The sequence below is a fragment of the Lates calcarifer genome, linkage group LG4 (assembly GCF_001640805.2).
Source record: "Lates calcarifer isolate ASB-BC8 linkage group LG4, TLL_Latcal_v3, whole genome shotgun sequence".
Classification (NCBI taxonomy): Eukaryota; Metazoa; Chordata; class Actinopteri; family Centropomidae; genus Lates; species Lates calcarifer.
Window position 1 is genome coordinate 21,333,894 of NC_066836.1, and position 25,163 is coordinate 21,359,056.

General features: G+C 39.9%; 2 protein-coding genes across 2 annotated transcripts in view; one reads left to right on the forward strand and one right to left on the reverse strand.

Annotated features, from left to right (window-relative positions):
* Positions 1–228: 228 nt before the first annotated feature.
* On the reverse strand, positions 229–14,138 carry cop1 (COP1 E3 ubiquitin ligase). The gene is made up of 20 exons (XM_018695896.2): positions 13,434–14,138; positions 13,226–13,285; positions 12,419–12,516; positions 12,112–12,176; positions 11,857–11,976; positions 8,380–8,448; positions 8,085–8,144; positions 7,605–7,684; positions 7,258–7,321; positions 6,750–6,864; positions 6,069–6,204; positions 5,073–5,216; positions 4,421–4,529; positions 3,919–4,000; positions 3,701–3,817; positions 2,619–2,736; positions 2,317–2,441; positions 1,903–2,063; positions 1,681–1,725; positions 229–1,374 (listed from the first exon to the last, which is right to left on the reverse strand). Exons 1-20 carry the CDS (start codon positions 13,784–13,786, stop codon positions 1,357–1,359), a joined length of 2,139 nt encoding a protein of 712 aa, XP_018551412.1. The 5' UTR covers positions 13,787–14,138; the 3' UTR covers positions 229–1,356.
* A 5,453-nt stretch (positions 14,139–19,591) lies between these two features.
* Positions 19,592–25,163, forward strand: part of pappa2 (pappalysin 2) — a 67,446-nt gene continuing 61,874 nt past the window's right edge. The window contains 2 exon segments of the mRNA XM_018695897.2: positions 19,592–21,153; positions 21,155–21,725. Coding sequence (XP_018551413.1) covers positions 20,749–21,153; positions 21,155–21,725 — 976 coding nt within the window. The 5' untranslated portion in view covers positions 19,592–20,748.

The window sequence follows — 25,163 nt, forward strand, 5'->3', positions numbered from 1 at the left end:
ACAGCTCCGGGTAAAGATGACATTTTGTGGCTCTCTGGTGTCTCAGCTAATACAGATGTGTTCTGGGAGACTGAAGATTTAATAGATCGCTATTTCACACAAAGTTTTAACACCCCATATGAGACCCATTACCAACAGTAAACACATAACTCAGTCATACAAGTACACCCAAGGGAAGCCTTAAAATGCCAAAAGTATCAAGGAAAAATATGACCAAACATGACAAAATTGTTTCGAAATAATTTATTCAGTTATACAAATACAAAACACCTCTCTCACTCAGTTATCATAAAATAGGTAGGTCTTGGCGGTGTTTACCAAATCCCCTCAATGTGTCAACATGAATCACCACTCCACAGAAACTGACAGCAGTTTGCCTCAAGTTACAATGCAGCTCAGTTCAGATCAGATGTTTTAACCTACAGTATGTGAAGAGAAATTCCATTGCTACTTTAAAAGGACAAAATATGATTCTGTGAGGTTTTCATTTTTCAACAAGCAACAAATAGCTCATATATGTAGAAAAAAATCCAGTTCGATGTAGCATTGCAAATCAATGCCTTAATTTACACGAGAATCGCCGTGATTACAGACAAACATATCAAATCTCATTTTGTTCTGATAGTAACAGAAATATCAGCAGTTTCTCAACATTTCCATAATTCATTGGTCTTCCTTGACTTCCGTACACTACCTCACAGTCTACACTCTAAAGCCACAAAATGAACTGACGATACGCTTGAAAGAATGAAATTCAAGTCATATTTATTAAAACTGGTTTCTCCCAATCTGAAAAACACAAAGATACACATAAAGAGGGAAAAAACAGGAGGCTGACAAACAAAAAAATGGGAGGGAGGGTTAAAAGCTTCACGTGAAGACATAATTTTTGCATGTCATTTTGTGTTGTGCTTTGGCCTTTAAAAGGGAAAATGCATCACACTAGTAGCGTTTGGCTGGATGTACCCTTGATAGCAAAAGCTTAATTAAAAAGGTACAAGTTTTGATTTGACCTAAAACCATTAAGAGGTGTTCTATTGTAGCTGATAAACAAAAATGCTTTCTAAAGTCTCTTGTTCCATTTTGTGCCCAAGCTAGGTCCTCGTTTTGTTGCTGTAAAATGACAGCACATCTTCTCCTGCTATACTGATGTACTGATCCAAAGTCTTTGCTGCTGTCCAAAAAAAGTGTAGCTCATTAAAATAAGACAGGTTCAGTTTGTTTCAGCTCTGCCAGTTTTGGCGGGCATCCTAATTTCAGCAGGCAGCTTGGGTTCTCCCTGCATAAGACTGATCCTCTACCAGACAAAGAGAAGTTGATGGTAGTTCTATCACCCGCTGAAGACACAGTGGTCGTTCAGACAAGCTCAAGTACCTGTGGGGAGAGAACAGATACACCTGTTATGTCTGCAGCTTGCTGTCACAGTACATAAGCATGTCTAAAGCAGTACATCTAAAAGCAGGTTGCTATTGAAAAGATTAGACAAAATACAGAAAAACTATCAATCAATAATTTACTCTTTAAGAAAAATGTTCTCTTATCAAAACTATTGCTAATTTTCTGTAAATTGACCAATACTTTCAGTTCTAATGAGACCTGATAGCTTGACTGGAGTTTGACTAGCATGTCATGCAGTAGGCCTATGGTGGTTATTATTATTATTACACACAAAATACAAACCTTGATTGTTCCTTGACTGTTTGCAGCAATCAGCACATTTGACTCCTGAAAAGCAAAATGCCATTAATAAAAAGACATAGTTTATTTAAGTTACTGCACAGACATTCATTACCTACAGAACAGTCAGCATCATCTGTATATTTGGATTAAATTGTACCATTCGGTTCACAACATATTTATTGAATATTTAGCAAATCAAATGTAATAATGAGGTGAACTCACTCCATCAGGCAGAGCCCTCCAGCAGACAGCACTAACAAACTCATTGGTGTCGTCTTCCTTCTTGTCTTTGTCCAGGACACTCTTCACTGTGTCAAACTTGAATGTTAATAATGTCTTGGAAAGTCCTTTGTAATAAAGGTACAGGGAGTTGTTCTCACTGCCTGTATACAAACACAGAAAAGGTGATTTTTTTTTTTTATTTGCAGTTATTTTCACATTGGTATTTGTTGTCATTTCTGACTATGGAGACAAACAGGGAATAAAGTAGTAAAAGTGAGCAGCTTCAGATTGTCTTCCAGACTTGAATTTCATGCAGTGGTGCCCCTGCATTGCTAAACAAACTTCAAAGAAATGCTGCAATCCAGATTTTTTCGCAACGCGGCCGGTGTAGTCTTATTCAAAGCATATGCTTACCACAGGCAACATAGTCTCCATTGGAGGCTAGGCCCACAAAGTTCTTCTCATTGATGTGACCCTTGAAGGAACGCAGACAGTGGGTTTTGTTGACGTTCCACAGCTTCAGCTGACTGTCCGTTGAACTGCCAATTAAAGGGCATAAACACTTAATAAGTCCACAAGTAAAGGGCATGTTGAAGCCTCATGTCAGTAGTGTGTAGTATAACTTTCAATTGTTATCCCATCAAGTGTTTCTCATGAAATCCTAATTATAGATTAGTACACAAAAACATATATATCATAAGGCTTAACTGACTTACGCAGAAACAATTTCCTCTCCATTGACAAACTTGGCGTAGGACACAGCCTTCCTGTGGCCTTTGAACACCATGATTGGCTGCTTAGTGTTGCGTAGATCATAGTAGTGGACACAGTGGTCTATGAGGAAAAATAAGAAAAGAAAGGTGTTTGTTTAGAGAGGAGAGAACATTCAAGAAGAGGGGCTGTTGTATGTGAGCAAGGTCCCTTATAACTGAAAACAACTCTCAATGTCAGCTATATACAGTAACCACCAAGGCAGACAGCCATGGTAAGATGATGTGCAATGTCTTTGTTGATATTTGTTCAAATCTATGTAACAATATGTGTTCTCCGTCTGTTTTGTTGCCTTGTGGCTTTTACTCCCATGTCCTAGCTTTACTCCAGACAGTAAACCAACAACTCCACGGTCAAGGAGGGGGCTTCCTTTTTCAGGCTTAGTGGACTTGGACCTTGGAGACAGAGGGAATGGGGTAAACAAGCCAGGGCAAGTCACGGCTGGATAATAGTTTCTGAGCTGCTGGTTCATCCAACGTTAGTTGCTTGAAGGATTGTTTGTATGTACAAAAGAATATTTCTAATTCTTCCCTTTCCTTTGGGAGAGTAATAGTTTTCAGAAGTTTGTCTGGACCACCATAGTCTGCGTGACCACAGAAAAAATGTAGTGGTCCTAAAGGAAAAACTGCAATGGTGTGAGGTGTGTGCACCAAGGTCAGAATGTAACAATAATAATACATCTCAAAGAGATAAAAACAAGTTTCTTTGCCTGTGAATTTGATGGGAGACAACTGGGTTCACTGACCAAATTCTCTTTTTTTTTCCTAACTCAGTACAGAGTTTTAACATCTATATAAACTGAGCTTAATGTTAGCCTGGTCAGACTTTATACTGTAACATATAATCCTGCTTATTCACCATGTTCGGTATTTTAAAGTGCATTCTCATATAGCTGGTTAGACATTTGCACAGAAAAAATAACATATCTAGATTTCAGTTTGCTCAGTTCAGTTTTTTCCACAACAACAGTGAAATGAGGACAAAGAGGAACGTGACACACTCAATCTAAAACCAGTCCTAATCTTACCTGCACAGCCGAAGGCCAGATGATATCTGGAGGTTGGACTGAATTTAACACAGCAGACATTGGCCTTGGCCTCAATGCTGGCCACTGAGTTGTCAAGATTGGTTGACCATAACTTCACTGAAAAAAAAAAAAAAAAAAAAAAAATTAAAAAGTTGATATGAGAATATTTGACCATGGGGCAAAGCTGGTGGATAATCCATGTCTGAAAACTCTGTTACCTTTAGCATCATCAGAACCAGAGGCTAAGAGCTTGGGGTCCATCAGATTGAAGTCAACACTCCAACACCTTTTTTCATGTTCCTGAAAAAAAAAACAGAGGAAATCCTGAAAAGGTGTCATGACAAACATTACTGATAAAATTGGTAATTTAAAAAAGCCACTGAGGTTGCATGGCTTAATTCTTATTTGTTATATTTCACCACAAATGCTTTTTAACTCTTTTATTTTTGTAATAATTGTTTTTAAACTTATATATCTGTTATCTTCCAGATGTTATTTTTGTGTCTCCTATTTAAATATACTTAAAATTATTTCTAATTTTCATAAAGCATCATGCAGAGAGACTGCAAAGTAATAATTTCATTGCACTGTGTAATATGTTGCTCTGTGCATTGGATAATTAAATCTTTGAATGCTTGAGTCAATGAATAATTCCCATGAAAAACGGAAATCAACCCCTTTTCACAAAATGAGTGATGCTCTAAGACTTAAGTATCATACCTGGTAGACTTTGGACCTCTGGCCGGTGAATCCATCCCACAGGATGACGGTACCCTCATAATCACTACTGGCCAGAAGGTTCTTGTGATAGCTGCTCCAGCTGATACAGCTACAACAAATAAGGTAAAACATTAATAAGGATTCCCTGCACCCTCCTTGTTCTTCTTGTCTCTGAGGGTAGTTCTTTATGATGGCTGGACTGTGTGTTTGAACTCATTGTCCAGCAGCAGAACTAATCTGGGACTGATCAGACACCTCCCTGATGCTACTGATGAAGGATAAGAGTCAAAACATCTAGAGTGCCTAAAACTTCTACATAGTACTGTATATATTTCTGGCTCCACTTGATTAAAATAGAGGCTCTGCTCTTTATCTACCTGTTGCCATGGTGAGTCATGGTAACCATTGATGATGGCGTTTTTATTCACCACACAAAGGCTTATCTAAATCTGATCAGCTGTTCTGGAAGTGAAAACTGAGTTTCCTATATCAGAGTTGGTCAAATCAGAGCGCAGGTTAGGTTTGTTTAACCTACTTCCTGGAATACCCCCCAGGTTACAAGGAGATGAGAACTGCTGCAAATACTGCAATGTAGGATCTGAAAGATTCTTGCACATCCTTTGCCTCTATGGAAACAAATTATTTCTCCTGCCTGATTTTGGAATTGCAGGTCATTTCATTGACAGGGTAGTGGATGTCCACTGCATCCTGGATCACAGTGCCGTACTCAAACACCTTGATCTTCTTGGTCACACCAGCAATGGCAAAGTAGTCACAGTCACGGTCAAACTCAATACTGCAACAGAAGTGAGAGCACAGAGATGAGCTGATCAAGATCACACTAAAAAAACAACAAAAAACATTTCTGCGCCCCATCTATAATTCATTCAATCTCTATTTAATTCTCGGGGATACATTGAGGGTAGCCCTCATTTTCAGTGATGCTGAGATTACATTAGGCTAGGGAAAAAAAAACAAAAGACATATAAATAAGTAAGTATGGTAAAATACAATAAAAGTGCAGACCAGATTCAAATAAGATCAGTTAAACAGTGATAACATTAGTTTAAAAAGCTACAAGTTGAGGCAACAAGGTTTGTGATCATGGTTGAACATGTTCCAGGAGGTTGGGCTGTTAAAACAAAAGGCTGAGCCAGAGAGCTCAGCCTTATCATAGAGGATACAATGGGGAGTACCATAGGTATCGCCAGTAATAAATCTGAAGGCAGAATGATACATTCTCTATACATTTCTCTATATCTCCATAATCCAACACAGACATGAAAACTGCTTCAACAGTCTTTTTTTCTGCAAAACATAGGGAAGCAGGTTAAAATATTGTAAAACAAATCTTGTTCTGATTATGTAAAATATGCTCACAAAAAACTATTCTTGGGCAATATCTGAGTGTATATGAGTAGAACCATGAATTAACTGTGGTACTGTGATATAATTAGTACCTGCAGGGCAATGACAAAACTGATTTACCAAGAACTGTGTTCCTCTGAGAAGAAACATTCTCTCATCCAATCATCATTTGATATAAACATATAAGAAAAAGAATATTTTAGGTCTTTGGTCTGACCTGAACAGAATATCCATGATTTCACCATGCACCTGAATACTTTGTTTTAAGTTCTTTTCATACCTAGAGACAATACTGGAGCCGTTATATAGGTCACTGGCATAGGAGAGCGTGGCCAGTGGCCGCACAGAGTTGTAGCGAGTGAACTTGGACAAACACTCCATAAAATCATCCAGCTGGTTCAAGTTCCTGCCCTCATCTGAAAACATCAGAAACACACTATTAATAAACCCTTTACAATATTAACTAAATACAACAAAAGCGACTATTAAAAGGAGCTTGTGCCACATTTTAACATAAATTAACTGTCACACTCATATAATGAAAAAGCAGTTGTAGTGGGAGATCATGTTAGATTTTCCTGGACACCCGCTGAACTGCTTTGCAGCACGAAACAGAGTGATGGTGCCATTCACCAAAGCTAAGAGCCGAGACTTTGTACCAGAAAAATATCTGTGACAACAAGAAGTTAAGTTTGTGGTAAATGTGGTTTTCATTTAAAGAAATAGGAAGCAGTGTTAGCAGTAACACTTGGGTGAGACAGACACAATCATCCATCCTATGAAGTGAAATATACATTTTTAAGAAATGATGCCTTACTCGTGTCCTCCTATCACTAAACCGATGTCATTCCTCCAATGATAAACACAGGGTTGGAACAACAGATACTTATTTGACCAAACTGCTGTTGTACTGTGACCAACACCAGTGAAAGAATGATACCATTCTCTGCAGGATTAGTACCTGTGATGCGTGACATTTTGTTGGAGAAGTAGCACTGTTCCAGGTCCTCAAAATGTGCCGTCAGTCTCTTTCTTCTTGATGCCAGGGTACTGTTGTACCAGGTCTGTCGTTTTCCCTGGAAAAAACATGTGCAAATGGTTCAAAGTACAGTCAAATCAGTGCTAAACTCATGGTAACATTTATTCTGTTCAAACTTGTTTATAGTTTTACTGATAATGTGCATGATTTTTTTATACTCAAATTTGACAGTTTAGTATCTAAAACTTATGTACAAAGATTTTTTTAGAAATCATTGTGGAATTTTTTCTCCTACTCATTTCAGGCAAAACCAATTGCTTGCAACCATATTATAGAAAAAAAAAAACAGTTTTTAAGGAGAGATATGCCAATAAATAGTTGGACAATTCAAGTCAAACTTAACAAGACACTGAAAATAAACACGTGACTTTCAAACATGGTTATAAATGACAAAAAACAGTCAAACAGAATGTGTGTTTCTCTGTCTTACCTGGGTTGTTCCACCAAATCCTGGAGGCTGGCTGTAGTCTTGTGACTCCATAATACTACTACAGCTGCTCAACAGACAAACAGACACATAAGGCACACTATACAACATCTTGACTCTACAGTATGTATGTGCTTTGATATGTTTAGCTAGGTAGCTGCTATATATTCAGTAGTTGTTATGGAATAAAAAGCAAAACATTGTCATCAGTATGCTGATGTATGATCTGTGCTGGGAATGAGTTTCTACTTTAGTAAACACAGAAGGTGACTGAGGTTATTTCTACTGTGATGGTGATGGACTCATTTTGTTTAGATTAGAATTTGTTGGATCACAGAGGTAAGCTGTACCTGGGTGCTGGTGAGGGAGCCTCCACATTAGGCACAGTACACTCTGCCTCCATCATTGGAGAGTACAGCCCACTCATTTCCTGGAAAATTACACAGAAATAACATGTTTGTCTATCTCAAGCTGTGATGACGAGTGGCTCCTGTTGTTGCCATTTCAAAACATTATATGGTTCTATAATCAAACATACAAGAACAGTCTCTGTATTAGGATTTGGTAAAACATCTTTGGACACTGTGGATCCCTCCTCAGACCTCTAGAGGTTTTTAAGAACCTTAATTGCCTTCATGAGCTATGTCACAGCCACTGCTGCTGCAACGGCTGACCAAGTTTAGAAATGGGCCAAATCAGCGGCCAACTCCCTGTTGTTTTTACACCACCAACACGGACCTGTTTCACCTCATACCAGGAGCTGCACCTAACAGTTTCAAGACTTCAAGTTTATACTATGTAAGTGAGTGATGAGTTCTCTGTTTCTTTACCTCAACACGCTTAATGTCCTCCTCAAGAAAATTGAGCTCTTTCTGTAGTTGCTCCAGTTGCTGTTGAGAACCAGAAACACAGGTAAGTATGCCTTTTGAAATCATATGACACATTGTTTTTTTAATAGTTAAAGTTTAAAGTAATTAAAATCTTTAAGAGGGTGAGTTTTCTCCAGTACACAAATATTTTATATTTTCACATATTCTTGAAAAATGCATTGTGCTTCCAATGCAGAAGTACAGCAAGAGCTCTGTACATCTAACCTTTACAGTATGCATATAAAAACAATGGCACCTCTCTCTTGTTTCTTCTGGCTTCTTTGAGGAACTCCATGAGGATCTGTCGCTGAGCTGTTTGAGATTCCTAGTTGAGAGATAAACAGATACATGATCACACATATGTACACACAAAGCCACAGAATACCTTTATTGATCCACCAAAAAGATAATTAGATAGAGAGGGTTCTCAGTGGAAAATGTGTTCAGTGTCGACGCTCTGGTCCCTTTTTATTGGTAACATCTTTTTTTGCTCCAAAATGAAAATAGAAAAGTATTTCCACAGATCACAATCATTTATCATCTAAGATGCACACATTTGTAGATTCATGTGAATATACACACAGTCATTTTTTCTGCATTTGTACTTCTACTCACAGTAAAGCACTGCAAACTAAACTGACAGGTTAAAGTGAACAGTTGCAGGAATTTATTTTAAGTAATTTAATGTAGATCTTACACATCTGGGGAGACAAGAATGTTCCATCTAAAATCCACCACCACGTTCATCTCATTTGTCTTAGCAAAACAAGGCACAGATTACAGAAGCAAGTATGTTGTTCAGTCCATCTAAAGCAAATAATCCCAAAACCAACAATTTATGGGTGTCAGAAGACAAATGTAGACAACTGTGGCTAGACGTTTTTCGTGCCTTGAATGCCTTTCATAACAAAATGAACGGAGAATAGGATGTCAAGTCATTTTTTGGACTGATGCTCATATTTAGCCATTTCTTTATGTGCTCTAAACTAATACAAACCACAGAAAAGGGGCGATACAACAACAACTACTGCAGATATTTCCAGATGTGTTTTAAGACCTAACCGTAAATTATATTAAAAAAAAACCGAAGCAGCAGTAAACAGAGAAGCAATACAGGACAATCGAGTATTTACAATCATGTTCAGATGAGAAGCACACAAGCGAAAAAAAATTATTAAGAACTAATCCTAATATATAATAAGTCAAAAAATTGCTGCAGGTGCCTATAAGTTGCAGGGAAGTGCAACATCTGGGAAAATATCTACCTTCTCTTAAAATGTGTGAATTTGATGCAGCCATCAAATTCACTTCATCTACTTGATAAAGTAGCTTGAATGACTGGCTGAACAAATACCAATACTAAGTCCAATCAGATAAAAACAGTAAAATTAAACTTGTCCACAGAAAAATCACATACACTGACAAAAATGTATCAGTAATACGTCCTGTAAAAGAAAAAAAAAAAACAACAAAAATTCAGCCAACTGGCCTGATGAACAATTCCACCAGAAAGATGAACTGGATGACCCTACCCTGCATTTCACATTTGGCACATCTGAATTAGACTCCCTACAAAAGAAAATATTACAAGAATAACCAGAAGAGTGGAAGGTAGTACCAGTGAGGAGTAGGGTAGATAGTGTACATAGCTAACATACATCCAACAAATTAGGCTGCTTTGAGATGGCTGATAAAAGATCTATTGTTGGCTGACAGATTCTAGACCTCAAGGTTAGAGGAGAAAAAATTCTCTTAAGAAAGACTGTTGGACCCACGTCATTTATAACTAATGTCAGAAAATTGAGTAACTGAATACCTAATCCAAATGATTTCTCACTTCACAGGCATGAGAGGCAGAACCCACCACAGTAAGACAGCAACCAGGGGATATGGTCACAAGCAATCCCACACATTAACATAAATGCTTACCTGCCACACACACCACCAAAACTACAGGCAGGTGATGAGTTAGAGTGTGATGCTCATGCATTAGTGCAATATGTAAGGAAAAACAGATGATGTGATCAGACTGTCAGCAAGAACAATCCGTCAATATTTATATTTCCCTGATAGCTACCAAGTATTAAGTCTGTGTAATGTCCGATTGAGTCGATGTATGAACAGAACAGAGACTCCACAGCGAGCGAGTGGGCGTGTTAATGATGTTTCTATCCTGCAGCACTGGTCTCCTGCACTCTCTACCTGCAGACGCTACATCCCACTTAAACCACAGGGCACGAGGGGTCACTGAATGGTCTGATGAGTATGAAAATGATGTGAATCATATGTTATGGTCTTCACAATCACCACATTTCAACCTAATTGAACACCAATGGGAGATTTTGGACCAACATTAGACCAATGGTAGACAGCACTCTCTACCACCATCATCAAAACTCCGAATGAGGGAATATCTTTTAGAAGAATAGTGTTCCATCACTCCAGTAGAGTCCCAGAGATTTGTAGAATCAATGCCAAAGCATATTGAAGCTGTTCGGGTGACATGTGGTGGCCCAACACCTTAATAAGACACTCTATGTTGTTGTTGTTTTTTTTTTTTTCAGTTTTGGCTTCTGTTGGCACTTTAGGACTCCAGGTAAAAGTTTGCTTGTTGTAAATACTATGGGTGTCAGTCTTCCCATATTTTTCAGGATTTTGCTCACACTGATTTAGGCAAATAAATAATAAGAATAAAAATTATTTTGAAAAAAGTGAAAATATTAAACAATAATAGGCTAATTAGGCCTAAATGGTCACTCTCAAATATAGCTTTGATATTTGTTTGTTGATATCTGCGTTACTTATCAGCTGACATATGAAATACTGATATATCTACAATAGGTTCACATGAGTCAATGTACTAGTCTTGCTCTAGCATGTGTTTCTATTTATATGACAGACAGACAGACATAGCCTATGTTTGTGTGTGAAGAGAAAGCTAAGGTTGTATTTGAAAACTACTGCACCCACTGTCACTCTAAGGGAGAGCGTACAGGCTCTGTGCTGATGTGACAGAACATAAGTCAACAGGATAGGTTGTGGCTCCTACTTCTCTTTTCCAGTGACTTGTTTTCAGGTCACACAGACTGACAAAAACAAGAGAAAAGGGGATGTGCCAGACAATCTGAGAGAGAGTTGTGTGCACTAGATCTGCATTTACTCAGTAAGTGTGCCCATTGTAAACCAGGAAACACACATACCCTCTGTCAAAAGAACCATGTAAGCACTACTGAATAATACCATTCGTATGACTCAACAACTTTTGACTTATTCAATGCAGCCTGGAGCATCCCCTTGCAGAAAAACTGGTACCGTGTATATAATATGGTACAACAGCTGGATAATGCCGTTCTTAGAGGTATTACTGCTCATGCTGTACTCTGTCAAACAGGATCACATTCACACTGTTCTATGGAAGAACCACCACCATACCACCCACTACTCTATAAAAGCCAGTTAAGGAGCTTCCTGATATGAGGTGACATAGATGGTGAGTTCTAATCACTGACTGTACTCCTACTTTTCAATGTAATGCTGTATCTTCCTCTGTTATCATGAAATAATGGGTTATGAGTCATCTGTGACTCAAATAATAATCCTATCTTTTACTGTGGAATACTGCACAGCCCCTATATGAAGCTTCACAGCCAAAATTCAGATGCAAAATGCAACAAATGGTTAGAACCAAAGTGTATTAAAACACATATGCAATCACCTTTTCCCCCTTACTTACCGCCTCCAGCTGCTTCTTCTTCTGAACCAGGAGCTCCAGCATCAGATTGACATTTGCCAAGTCCAAGTTCTCCTGGTCAGGACTCAACACGTCTTGGAACACCTGCCACCTGGACCCATTCTGGAAGTCAGAGACACTGATCAGTGACAAATATTCGATTTTTCTATCAAGGTAAGAGTGAAATCCAAGAGCATGTGAGTTTGAGGGATTTGTAGAAAAGAACAAACAAAGCACTTATGTATGTGTTTTACTTACAGGATGATCTAATTTTAGTCTCTTCTCCTCCGACCTTTGCTTCTGTTTGAGGATCAGTTCATTTACTGGAGCACAGAGGATGGGGTGAATTACATGGTGGGGAAAGGGGGGTAAGGTGAGAGAGGTGAAAAAGCTACATAAGTAATTGACAGAAAAACTGTCAGGGTATAACTTAAACACTTGACACTTTAGGTGAGAAAGTTTAGCGGTTTCAGTTGACAGTTGTAAAACACAGCTACTAATGAGTTTGAAAGAAGGTAACCTTAAATATTAAACAATTCTCCATCCTCTGAATCATAATACTTACCAAGAAAGTTTGGGTAAAGCTGATCTACGTTATCCACAGTATAGTTACACTTGGGACATCTGTTGCTGTCCTCAAGGCTCTGGCGGATACACTTGAAACTGCAGAAAGGAGAAAGAAGTGAATACTGTGGAAATAACTGAAACAGCAAAAGGAAATGAGAACAAAAGAACACCGTGACAGTCTGAGTTACCAGTAATGATGTTAAGTTACACCTGACCATGCCATGCACAGACAAATTTGACTTTTCTAATCTCATACTGTTGTTGCACAACTTTTGAAATTATTTTATTGAGTATCAGTAACAACTATCCTGCTTGACATTGGCAGTGACTCCACTTCTATGCAAACATGAAGTCTCATGCCACATTTTCAATCTAAATCATCTAACAAATGCTATTAAATAATATGCAAGAGCAAAATAGTGGCAGCATTCAATTATGCAAAGGCTGGTTTTGGTTTGGTGAAGTGGGAAACTATAAATAAAGAGTTTTGGTTTTTACTTTGACACCAAAACTAAACTGTTAATTTTGGAATTGGGTCATTGATGGGAAGTGGTGGTTTCCCTACCTGTAAGCATCACTGATACAAATAATGTGCACCATTATGTTTGTTGACAGGGCAGATCAAATGAATTATCTGACAATTAATTGTTTGACAATGGGACGGGACAAACGGGAGCTCACTTTGTTTATTTTGTTGGGCATTTAAACTGCACCTCGACGGGTGTGTCATTGCTCTCAAACAAACTTCACGTCATTTGCTGGCCAAACAACTATGCCATTCCCTCTGTTGCAAATGAATACTTACCAGAAACTGTGCCCACACTTTGTCATGTGTGCCTCTTCTATCATTTCGAAGCAAATGGGACTGGAAAAGCAAACAAAAAGCCGTGTTAGGTGCAAGTCAAAATTCAGCTCTCAAACCTTTTCAACGCTAATAGTTAGCTCTCGGCACTCTGCAACCACAGATCATTTTCCAAAAGCAGTTTCTCACGGTCGCTCTACAGAAAACTTACCAGACAAAATCGTTGCTTTTATCCTCGTATGAATTCGAGAGGCCGTTGTATAAAGGTGCTTGATAGAGGGATTTCTTTCTGCTGCCTGAAGACGCAGAGGGTCTGCTCAAAGAAGCAAACCCGCCCCGGGACGACGGCACGGCGGCCAAAGTTGGCACCGACAAGCCACCCTCGCCGGCTGCTGCCAAGGTCCGAGTGGGCACAACATTTCCAGAATTGTTACCATTACTTGTGACGGCGTTGCTCCCACCGCCACCATTTGCAATGCCCCCTGTGCTGCTGCTGCTGCTACTTGTGCTGGGCACCGAACTTGCCCCACCAGCGCTTTGCTGTGGTCGGTTGCCTGACATCATGCAAGGCCGACAAGAAACTCCCCAAAATCCGCTGCGTTGTTGCTCAAAGCATCCGGACAGTGCTGCTATTCGGCTGCTTAAGCAGGTTGGCTAGCTAGCTGGCTTGCTTATGTGCTAGCATCCTGGAAGAAAGCAAGAGTGCCAAAACATCCAGCGTATTTAAACTTGTCCGTTGGTGTCTGCCTCACTTTTGTCACTAACGACGTATGAGAAAATCACTGTAATACAAAAGGCAAAAAGACATAAAGACCAAGACGGATAAAAACAACCACAACTGCGCTGTCCGGGAGATTAGCAGGCTAGCGACTGTTAGCTACGGACAGGAATCGCTTGAGTTTCCTCGATTACCCAGGTACCCTGTGTGCTCCTGGCTTTCAATTACTGCCTCCTAGCGAGAAGGAGTTTAACAACGTAGGTGGATATGAAATTATACTGCAAAGTCCCCCTCAAACAAACACACACACACACACACACACACAGTTTATGTAACTAAACTGAATAATGACATCATGAGCATAGCAATTCATTTTGAACCTTGAGCTTTCAACCACATGTGCAACTGATGCTATTAAAAACACAGGAAATGCAATTAAATTGGCTTTTGAGTTAAGATGATTTCATCCCATATAACGAATCGATGAATACAACAACTCAAACAACACCCAAATAAGTCAAATAGTCGTCTTCACAAAAACAAGAGAGAAGAGCTATTGTTTTGCATTTTGCTTTGCATTTTCCTGTTTTGGTCACTCAGTTCCCGAGATCAAGGTTTACCTTTTGCTTTTAAAAGTCATCCTAATAACAGTGGTTTTAGATGGAAATCACTCTCATGTCCACGTTAATATTCTTTACATTTAGTCATGAAAGTCAAATGATATATATAATAAATATACAGTATGTAATAATAGATCAGTGTATTAGCAAACTGACACTCATAAAATAAAGAGATTTTCTGTTGAGAACAACTTGATAGTTAAATAATAAGAATCCTATAATAGGCTACTATACTTTAAAGGGATGATATTCAAATATCACATTAAAATGACAAGTTCCTTTCAAAAAATATATGAACATTATAATTATACCTCAAGATATTAAATGTACCTGAGCACCACAGACTCAAAGGTTCTTTTCGGAATACTAAATATTAAATATTAAAATGATTTCAGTCTACCATAGAAATACAGAGTACCTCCTCATGTTTGTCCTTTTTTTCCAGATGATATTGCCTTTACATCAAAAACAAGCAGCTAGGTCACATCCACAAAGTGCAGCCAGTGACCGTGCCAAGAAAAACAGTGTCATGTCATTCAAGTATCCACCTGCAGCTTTGCAAATAAAACCTAAGGAGCACTAACATATTCATGCTCACAGTTTATCCAGCCTGCTACTTGCTTTTCCATTTTTACCTCCACATGGGCAAATAAGGGGTCCTCCATGTAGGCACGCACAACATGGATTTTCCCATGTTTTTGTTTGCGGAAGAAGTTTATATGTATCATTATGGAGCTCAGTTAGGATGTGAAATAAGGTTTTCAGCAAGAGGAAAACTACTGGATACATTGAAGAGTAAATTAATTTCCCTGAAGAGGACCACCATGTAAAATGTCTTTCTCTGTGCTGCATAGGTCAGTCATGTTGGGTTTAATTTGATGTGACTGAAGTCAAAGTGCTGATACAAGAATCAATATTAATGCAGTTTTCACTCTAATTCCATTGAATACACTAAAATGCATAAAGATATGGATCTTGTTGATACTTTTCAAAGCTAGAAATTGATTTTATGTCACATTTGTTATCCATATCTCTAATATGATTTCTGAGTTCTATGAGGATAACAGTGCAAAGTCTGCTGAATAAGACCCTTTGAGCAAAACACCTACTGTACATACACTGTGTTGCATTGCCCCCCCCCCCCCCCCCCCCCCCCCTTATTTTACACCAGTGGTAGTGAAAAGCTTGCCTTCTTTCTTTCTCCCCTTTTCTTCTTTCTTCCCCTCCTCATTTGTCCTGCACATCAGCCTGGATTTTCTCCTATTGGGTCCCCCTTTTTTGCATAAGGAACCAGGTTGTGTGTGTGGGTGTGTGTGTGTGTTTGAGGAATGTGTGTGGTGTTGGTGTTGGCGGGGTGGAGCTCGAGGGTCAGCGGTGTTGTTGCATTGAAGGTTAGTGAGTGGCAGAGAGGTAAAAGAGAAAGAGTGAGTGACATGGAGAAAATAATGAGGGAGTGAGGAAGCGTGTGTGAAAGAGAGAGAGAGAAGAGAGGACAGAGAGCGGGCCTCAGGGTCAGTGGGGTCAAGACCAACAAGCTCAGATGAAGGATAATCTGTGGAGGTCCCTTACAGTGGGGGGTGAGGCCCCAGTGGGGCACGCCCATTCAGACTCTCTCTCTTCTCTCTCACACACACACACGCACACACACACACACACACATACTGCCCACCTCTCTATTACTCTCTTCCTCTCTTTCTCTTCTGTCTCTTCTCTTCATCCTCCCTTTCCATCTCTCCCTTCCATTCTCTTAAAACCCACCCCTCCTATTTCTTGTTTCTTTTTTTCCAACACAGTTGCAGCTGGATTTCAAAGGGCACTTCGCCAGCAGAAAAAGCTGAATGTTTAGCAGGCAGATCCCTCAGTCAGGCAGGCTGGGATTGTGGAATTCCTGCCTCCCACTCTTTAGGAACCGTTTTTTGCCCCTTCGGGGGCCCCTGCCATAACTGCCAGTGGCCTCCTCCTCCATCTCCATCTCCAACCTCGAGCCAGGGCCCTGTTTGCAAATTGAGCCTGACAAAAATATTCTGGAGGGAGAAGAAGGGGCAACATTTAAGAAGGTGTGGAACAGCAACAACTATCTATGGTGGCCACCGTTTTTTTAATTTACTACTTAGAGGGTCAATAATGCGTGATGATACTTCATGATTAAATACACGGATGAATGAAGTTGTCTGCATATTATAATCATACACACAATAGCTCAAATCAATCCTACAAATTACGGAAGCTTTAAAATACCCAAATGGTTAAAACACAAAAGTCTTTTAACAGGTGACAGTATATAAAGTGATATGGCATTTTCAGGATCAGTATAGATTTTGTTTGGAGTGTCTGGAAACATCTCAGTGAGTACACCTGTCTTTTGAGTTAGGAAGGCCTGCACAAGTTGCCAAAAGCTATTTTTCCATTCGCAAGGTATCTATCAAGAATCAAAAATATTAAATCCATACATGATAAGCTGCAAAAACAAACAGTTTGGCTTGAAGAGACAAATAATCAGGATATAGAAGGAATGCCTAAAAATGCACGTTTTTATTTTTTTTTTATTTTTATTTTTTTACCACACCAGAAAAGTGGATAATGCAGCAGTGAGTGCAACACTCAGTGTGAGGTATTACTGAAGGTAGATTCAGTTACACTGTGCTCTGAGGAGTCACCTCAGCAGGAATGAAACGAAGAACTCTAGTAGTATTTCTGCACTGTTCAATAGAAATTGGTGCTATGTGACAATGAGTATGCATGCACACAATTCCATACTGGACAAAAGAACATAATATTTAGACCTTAGAAAAAGTGTTTGACAAAAACACTTAACTCAAGGCCCACATACACACAACTACATCTTGCACTCTTCTTCAGAAGTCGCTCCAGAAAAGTTTGTAGTTTGAGACAAGATTTTTTTTTCAAACAGCATAAAACCAGCGTATTAACTATCCTACAGAGAACTGCACATATATGGTATCCACGAATGTGTTCAAGTATTCTTATTTGTGTAGTGTTTGTATCTGTGTTTCTGCATATGTACATGTATATGTGCACGTTGATGTACACAATATGTTGTTTTTTGGTATTATTTGCTATCGTTTGTTTATGTAGCTGCATTAATAAAACAGAATGATTTCATTTTTTTATTTTAATGGCATTTTGCCTTGTGTTGGGCAGGTATATAATATCCCTTCATATATTTCTACTTACAAATCCTCTGCTTTTATTCCTCCTTCTCACCTGATACTTCCTCTCCCTGTTCTTTCAACCTTGATTTGGCCCGCACGAACACAAGAGTTTGGTGCAAAGCAGGTAGCATATTTGGATGATAAAAGGCTTGCAAAAACCCTTTTCATGTGTGAGACAGATGTTGTGCCTGTCCGTGCTGTACCACTGAAGAGAGCCAGAGCATGAGTGAGTGAGATAGATAGTTCAAGAGAAGGGGAGGGAGGGAGTAAAAAGGAAGAGAAAAGGAGGAAAAGGAAAAGGGAGAGGGAGGTAGAAGGTTACTCCTCACCTTCTTCAAAAAAGATTATGTATGTATGTGTGTGTGAGAGAGAGAGAAAGAGAGAGGGGGAGGGAGAGAGAGAGAGAAGGAGTAGTGAGATAGAGATCAGACACAGTTATGTCTGCTATAGCGGGAGTAAAGTCCTGTACATCCCCAGCTCAGCCACCTCCACTGTCATTCATCCACTGCCAGGTTGACAGAGGAGCCTCCCATTAAGAAGATATGGGCAGTGGTGGAAAATAACTCAGCACATTCACTTAAGAACTGCATTCAAGTATAATTTCAACTTTATTTTACTTGAATATTTTCATCTTATGTAACATTATCCTTCTGCTCCACTATCTTTGAGATGATTTTATATTTTATAAATATATAATAAGTTTGCTCCATTTGAAGACAGGTTGTTCGACAAATTAAAATATTACACACAAAACCTGTGATGAGCTCATAAAATACCATGTATTGTTATAGACTGAACCACAAATTATATACAAAACACTTTAAAGTAGCTCTAACTTGACTGACTACAACAGTAAAATGCTACTTAGACATAAATGCATCAATAAAAATAATCCAGTATGATGTGCTAAACTTTATGGGTAGCATTTCACTACATAATGAGTACATCTTTTAATACTTACATTACTTACCTACTATATTATATGTCAGTTTTTGCTATACAATATTTTGCTAATGGTGGAGGAGAAAATGGCACCTGTGTTATATTATTTGATATTATGTTACTGAGGTATAATTACTGCTGTGTTTACATGTAAGTAGCATTTTATAACTGTAGCCGGTTAAGGTGGAGCTGATTTTAACTATTTTATATACCCTTCAGTGGTTCATTTTGTCTCATAATTTGATCTACGCATCATATTCTATAGACTCACCATATGTTTTGTCTCTACAATATTAGTGTGCAGTGCTTGCTTACTAAAGCAGTCAGTGAGTGCTATGGAGTAAAGAGTGCAACATTCCCCTCTAAACTGTGGTGGAGTATAAAGCAGCATGATGGAAATAGTCAAGTGAAGTACAAGCACCTCAAATATATATGTAAATACAACAGACTACTTGTACTGTAAAATGTGCTTTTTTCATCCCACCACTACATGTTGTTGATGATAAAGTCTCAATGCCAGACTTTAAAGGAGTTTGTACTGTGGTGTAATTTCTTTTACTAATGTAAAGGAATCTGAATACCCACCAAAGGAGATGGGTGGATAGATAATGAGGTAAGGACAAGAATAATAAATACATAAATAAGCTTTACAACCCCTTTCCTGTCTCCCCTCTGCATCAGAGGAATACACAGTGCAGAGCTGGGCAGGAGAGAGAGAGAGAGAGAGAGAGAGAGAGAGGATTTCCCTTGTAAAACACAAGTGTGAGGCAAAGTTAGTACCCACCCCCCTTCCCCTCCACCACACCACCACCACCACCACACTTCCCCTACCGGTGATGTCAGGGCGGGCAGGGGCTCCCTGATAAAAACCTTTGGACTCGGGAGAATGAGAGAGAGAGAGAGACTGACAGAAAGAGCGAGAGAGAGAGGGAGATGGAGGAGTGAATGGAGGAGGATATTACAAATACTGCATGGACCGGTGCAGAGGAGCAGCAAGTCACTCTCTGAAGCGCTCACAGACGCACAACAAACCAGGAGGAGCTGACACGCAGATGCCGAAGCATGATTTAATGGACTAATATTTTTTATCCTTTCTCAAAAAATATAGGAAAGCTTCAGCTCAACAAGTAGGGTAACTATTTTAGAGCTCTCACTTTGCACTGCACTTCGTTTTGCCTCTGGAGTTGACTCTGTTTGTTTGGTTGTTTTTTTAATTATTGCTCTGATTCACCTTGCAGCCATATTTTGGAGCAGGACGCATAAATGGTTCCGCAATGGTCAGGTAAAAAGACATAAGAGGCTCTGTGCAAAGTCAGTATGTGAAATCTGATTTCCACGATTTGTTAATGCAAATTCAAAACAAAGGAAACTGCATCCACATTTTCCTCAGTAATAAAAGAAGTCTGGTTCTTATGATTTCACATTTCTAAATCAGCCCTGGTGACGTTTAAAATGTATTTCCTCACCTCGCTGGTTTTCTGAAAGACAGACAGGGGTAGTTGGGCGGTTTTTGTTTCTACCTGTACCAGAGGCGAAGTGCCAGAAGCTTCAGATATTTTGCAGACAGCTAACATGAATGGAAAAGAGGCAAAGCTTCGTTTCTAAAGGTCCGCGCAAAGTGCAAGAGTGAGGAGACTCACTGCAGCTGCGCCAACAGAGGATTTAGGTTAACTTAGCTGAAGACCTGAATGTATTCTGTGATTCTTCAGGAGTATTAACATCTACTTTTTTTTTTTCTTTCCAAAAACAATACCAAATATATACCAAGAACCTCAATAAGTCCACGTGAGAGACATTGAATGTGACGTCCTCTTTATTAGCTTGATCCCGTTGGAATGCACTGATAGTTTATATTTGATTACTCTCCTAATTTGTTTACTATTTTAAATTCCCAAACAGCCAACCTAAACAGCAGTTTCTTTATTGCTTGGCAATAAATCTAATAACAGTCAGTTGCTGCTGACTTGGGAACCAGGGGCAGATTTTTAAGAGCTAAAATCTTTTCCCCTTTTATTCTAAACAAAACAAACAAACACAAAAAACCCTGCACAGAACCTTCTCCAACCTAATAAAATGTTGTTGATCAGACTACTGGTTATCTTCCTCGTCCTCATCACTAACACGTGGCTGCTCAACCCGGTTCGCTCCGACGCGCTCAGCCGGTACAAACGCGCCATGGCCCGGCGGGCAGACCGTGAGCTCTCCAGGCTAGCAGGTGAACCCTGCACCGTCTCCGGCGTCTGGAAGTCCCGGCGGCAGCCCCGTTCCCTTTCCCCGTCCCAACACCGCCCTCCAGCGGCCCGTCCGAGGACGCACACGACCCTCAGAGAGCTGTATACTGTAAAGAGCGCTCCCGCGGTCTGTGCAGGAGGGTGTAGGGGTGACACCGGGGTGCACCGGGTCGAGGAGAAGGGAGGATGGGGCCACACAGAGGACGTGACGGTGGCAGCGGAGGACGGATATGTTACTCTGCCCATTGCGGCTCTATGAAAAACGCTCCATAAGTGACAGGAGAGACCCAAATTATGTTAGTAAAGACGACACGCAGCTGCCCGGGATGTCTTTGCTTAAAGACGCCGGGCAGAGAGCCTCCTTTTCGGGCCACGCGCAGTCCCCACGCGGCTCCCGCCCCAGGTTCGCTCGTAGCCTCGACGGGACGTTTCCATACGAGGAAAAGGGAAACTCCAGTTTGGAGAAAGTTTTGCCCGACAGCACAACGGCTTCCAAGGGACTCCAGGTTCTCTACAGACTGCACCAGGGAGGTGGAGATCAGTCTTCGACGGGGACTGTGGAGGACGGCACCGAGGACTACTCCGGGGAGGTGGAGGAGGCGGATCTGCCGGCGAGCCTTCCCGTCGGCAGCGTCCCTCCGTGGGGGACCCCAGTGCCTAGGGTGCCCCCTTCATGGATGACTGCCCTGTACTTCAGCGGGCGTCGGGAGCAGCTCAAGTTGAAGCCGACAGCAAGGGTGGAGCTGCCGAGGGCCAAGTTCAGCCTGGAGCTCTGGGTGAAACCTGAAGGAGGGCAGAGCAGTCCTGCGGTCATAGCAGGTGGGTGTCAGCTGATCATGTCTCCATCAAAGGCACTTATGTATATGGAACAGTCATGACATCTCACAGAAAGCTTCTCCCTATGAGCTGTAACCACAGTTACACATAGAGTAGGTTTGGGATAGCTGCCTTGCTCAGTGACAGTAGTAGGGGGAATACATCATTATTTTCTCTCCACTCCTACTGGTCCATCCCAGTCTGTGGATATGAAGTGACTTACAAGTCACAAACTGACTGCGGTTCCCTGCCTGCTCATATTGCTTTCATATCTATCTGTTTCAGGATATTTATATTGTCCTGTTGACACACTGTATCTGCCAATATACAGCTTCAGTTAGGGTCTCTCATTGCACTGAGGCTTGTGAGTCTCCAACCTTTTTGCTTTCATTCTTTTTGCTCATACAGAACCTGCTATTCCTAGTTCTCTAAGACTCAAGATAAGGTCTCGGGGGGCTGGTCCATGTCAAAGGTCAGACAGGAATATGATGATGTAGTGCTGACAAAAAATTATGATTCATTGTTTAACCAATTTAAAATGAATGTATTAATTGGTAATTTAAGTCATTTATTAAGGGAAATTATCAAATATTTTCTGGTTTCAGATTCTTAAACATTAGGATTTGCTATCTTCCTTGATTTTATATGTTTATTTTATTGTAAATGCAGTATGTTTGGGAGTTTGTCTGTAGGGGGGACAAAACAAAGGCTCAAGGAAATTGTGATGGAAAATTTCCTCCTTTTCTGCAGCACCACTGATATTGACAGTTGTTAGACAATAATAAGCTGCCTTTGCCACCATTACATAATCTTTATTTTTAGTTTAGGAATGTTTAAAAAAAAACTCAAGTGTCTGCTTATGCACTGGGATATGCACTTATGAACTCAACAAACAGTATCTCTCCTGGACACCTGGGGATATAAAAGGAGGAGGATAGTAGTCTCCTGATGCTCTGACTGAAGACTATTCCCCCACATTTGTTAGCAAAAGAATAAAATGGTAAACTGAGGCTTTGGTATTAAGACTTGTTTGTGATTTTCCCAGTTCATGAATCGTATTGACATAATTTGCTCATATGTCCATTTTCTATTTTTCAATTTTCCACACATGAATTGCAATGAGTGGTGTTTAGAGCTCAATGTAGGGCCACACATACATCATTTACTACCAAAAATGCTTGTTCCAACAAATTACCAAATGAAATGCACACAAACACACACACACACACACACACACACAAACACACACACACACACACACACACACACACACACACACACACACACACACACACACAGTGCACCTTGGCCTAAATGCATAGCCCCAGCCTACCTCACCCCACCACAGCCTACCACTTAATCGCTGCATTTTTTTCATTTTGGTTATATTCCTGCTGACAAGCAATGATTATGATGACTTTAATCAGATAATGGCTCTGACAATGATGACAATGATGTAGGATAATCATACTGCAGTGGTGATGAATATGACTACTATAGTGATGAGAGTGAACATTGATCGATTGAACATTGATATGATGATTGAAATTCCAAGCTGGTTATGATGAAGATGCTTATTATTATTCTAACATTATTAATAATAATGGTGATGTTCTTTATTTAACCGTATGCAAAAGCGCTACTCCTTTCAAGACCCACTGCTGTAATGTGAAGCGTATCAAATGGCCATTAAACCAGAGGCAGGTACACAGAGGTGCTTGCAGCCTCAGGAGTGTTCAGACTTAGCTAAACTTTCACAATAGACTATAGTAACATTGCTTTTTAGGCATTTTTCAGTCACAACAAATTAAATGGTATTTTCATTCAAGACACAGACTCTGCATAAATATGTGGTTATATAACCATAAAAATTCCCAGGGTGTGTTTCATTCAGTCTCTCTCCTCATAGTTAGCTTGCCTGTGGGTTTCCATTGATTTTGAGCAGTGGCTGCAGACACATTGAGCTTACGAAAGCTTCATTTTAACCAGGCTCCTCGCATGAAGATGTTCACTGTTTTTCCAAGGAGCCCGCAACAAGAATGTTATGTTCAAAAAGTTGCACATCTGACAGAACAACACATACATCAAACAAATTGAAGAGGATAAAAGCTCTCTGGTGTAGCGCCACAGCTGTCCAGATAGTGAGGGAGACCACAAACTGTTACGTCCGCTCACATTTACTCTGATCAAAGATCTGACTCCATAACTCAGCTTTTTTCCCCTCATTGCTTCCTTATGCGAGGGCGGCATTTTGTGGCATAGGCCTTTCTCTTTGTAGTGTCCTGAAGGAATCTGACAAATACTGTGAAAAACAAACTCCTATTGTTTCTGCTAAACATGACACTGACATTAGTTTGAGTCCTAACGGTCAGTGATGATCTTATAAATCTGTGTGTTTGTTCTTTATTGGTGTTCAGTGTAGGCTGCTGGACAAACAATGTGATGATGGAACTGTTTACTAACTGTTTCTAGATTTCCTTCATCGCTGCATTATTATGGCATGCATTATGTATTGTATTTATTTTTACTGCATTTGACCTACATTTATTGCAATACTGATGCCTTATATTGATATGACTCCGGGAAATTCAACCAGAGTGAAAAACTATAGATGGTTCAAAATATGACAGGAATAAAATGGCACATTGAAAACAGAGGTGCCCCAGTGGTCATGAGCCACACATTGAGAGTAAATTAAAAAATAAATAATTGTGACATTTAAATATGTGCTTACAACTTTATGTGGCATTTCTGAAGCTTCATTAAACACTTTTTTCATATCAGTGGATCAAATGATTATATGTAATCTGAAAGAGGTTCCCTGTAATGACATTACCTGTTTCTGCAGTTCACCTCAGCCTTACGGAGTGTTCAATGGTTCACTGTCACCACCCTTGTTTCCAGCTGCAGCAGGCATTCTTCTCAGCTAAAAAGCTCTGATAAATCCACTGTGCGCTACCTTCCCTGCATAAAACATCAGACAGACAAAACTGGTACCTAGCTAGCAAACAAGAATGGTGCATGTTGGACTTACAGTACATTCCTTGCATTGCTAAAATGTTTGTTGTCACAACTTCAGAAGAATTATTTGAGTGTTGTGTTTTTGGCTAGTTCTGCTGCCCCAAGTGGCCAAAAAATGCAGCTTCAAAGAAAAAGAGAGCAGGCCGTCACCATCACCACCACTCTTCTGTTGTATAATATAATTCTATATTATAATTATGGTAAACAAATGACCAAAATGGAGTCTAACGTGGGGTACTGGAAATGAACACATCTCCCATAAGCTTTGTTGTTTCCTTAAGACTTAAGCTCCATTATAATTTGATTGAAACATCTACTGTATACTGCATGCTGTGAAGCAGTTCGGCAGATTTCCTAAGAACTGACCTTCTCCTATAGGTTTGGTAATGAATGAAAAGGCTGAGTTTTTGTCTCAGAATG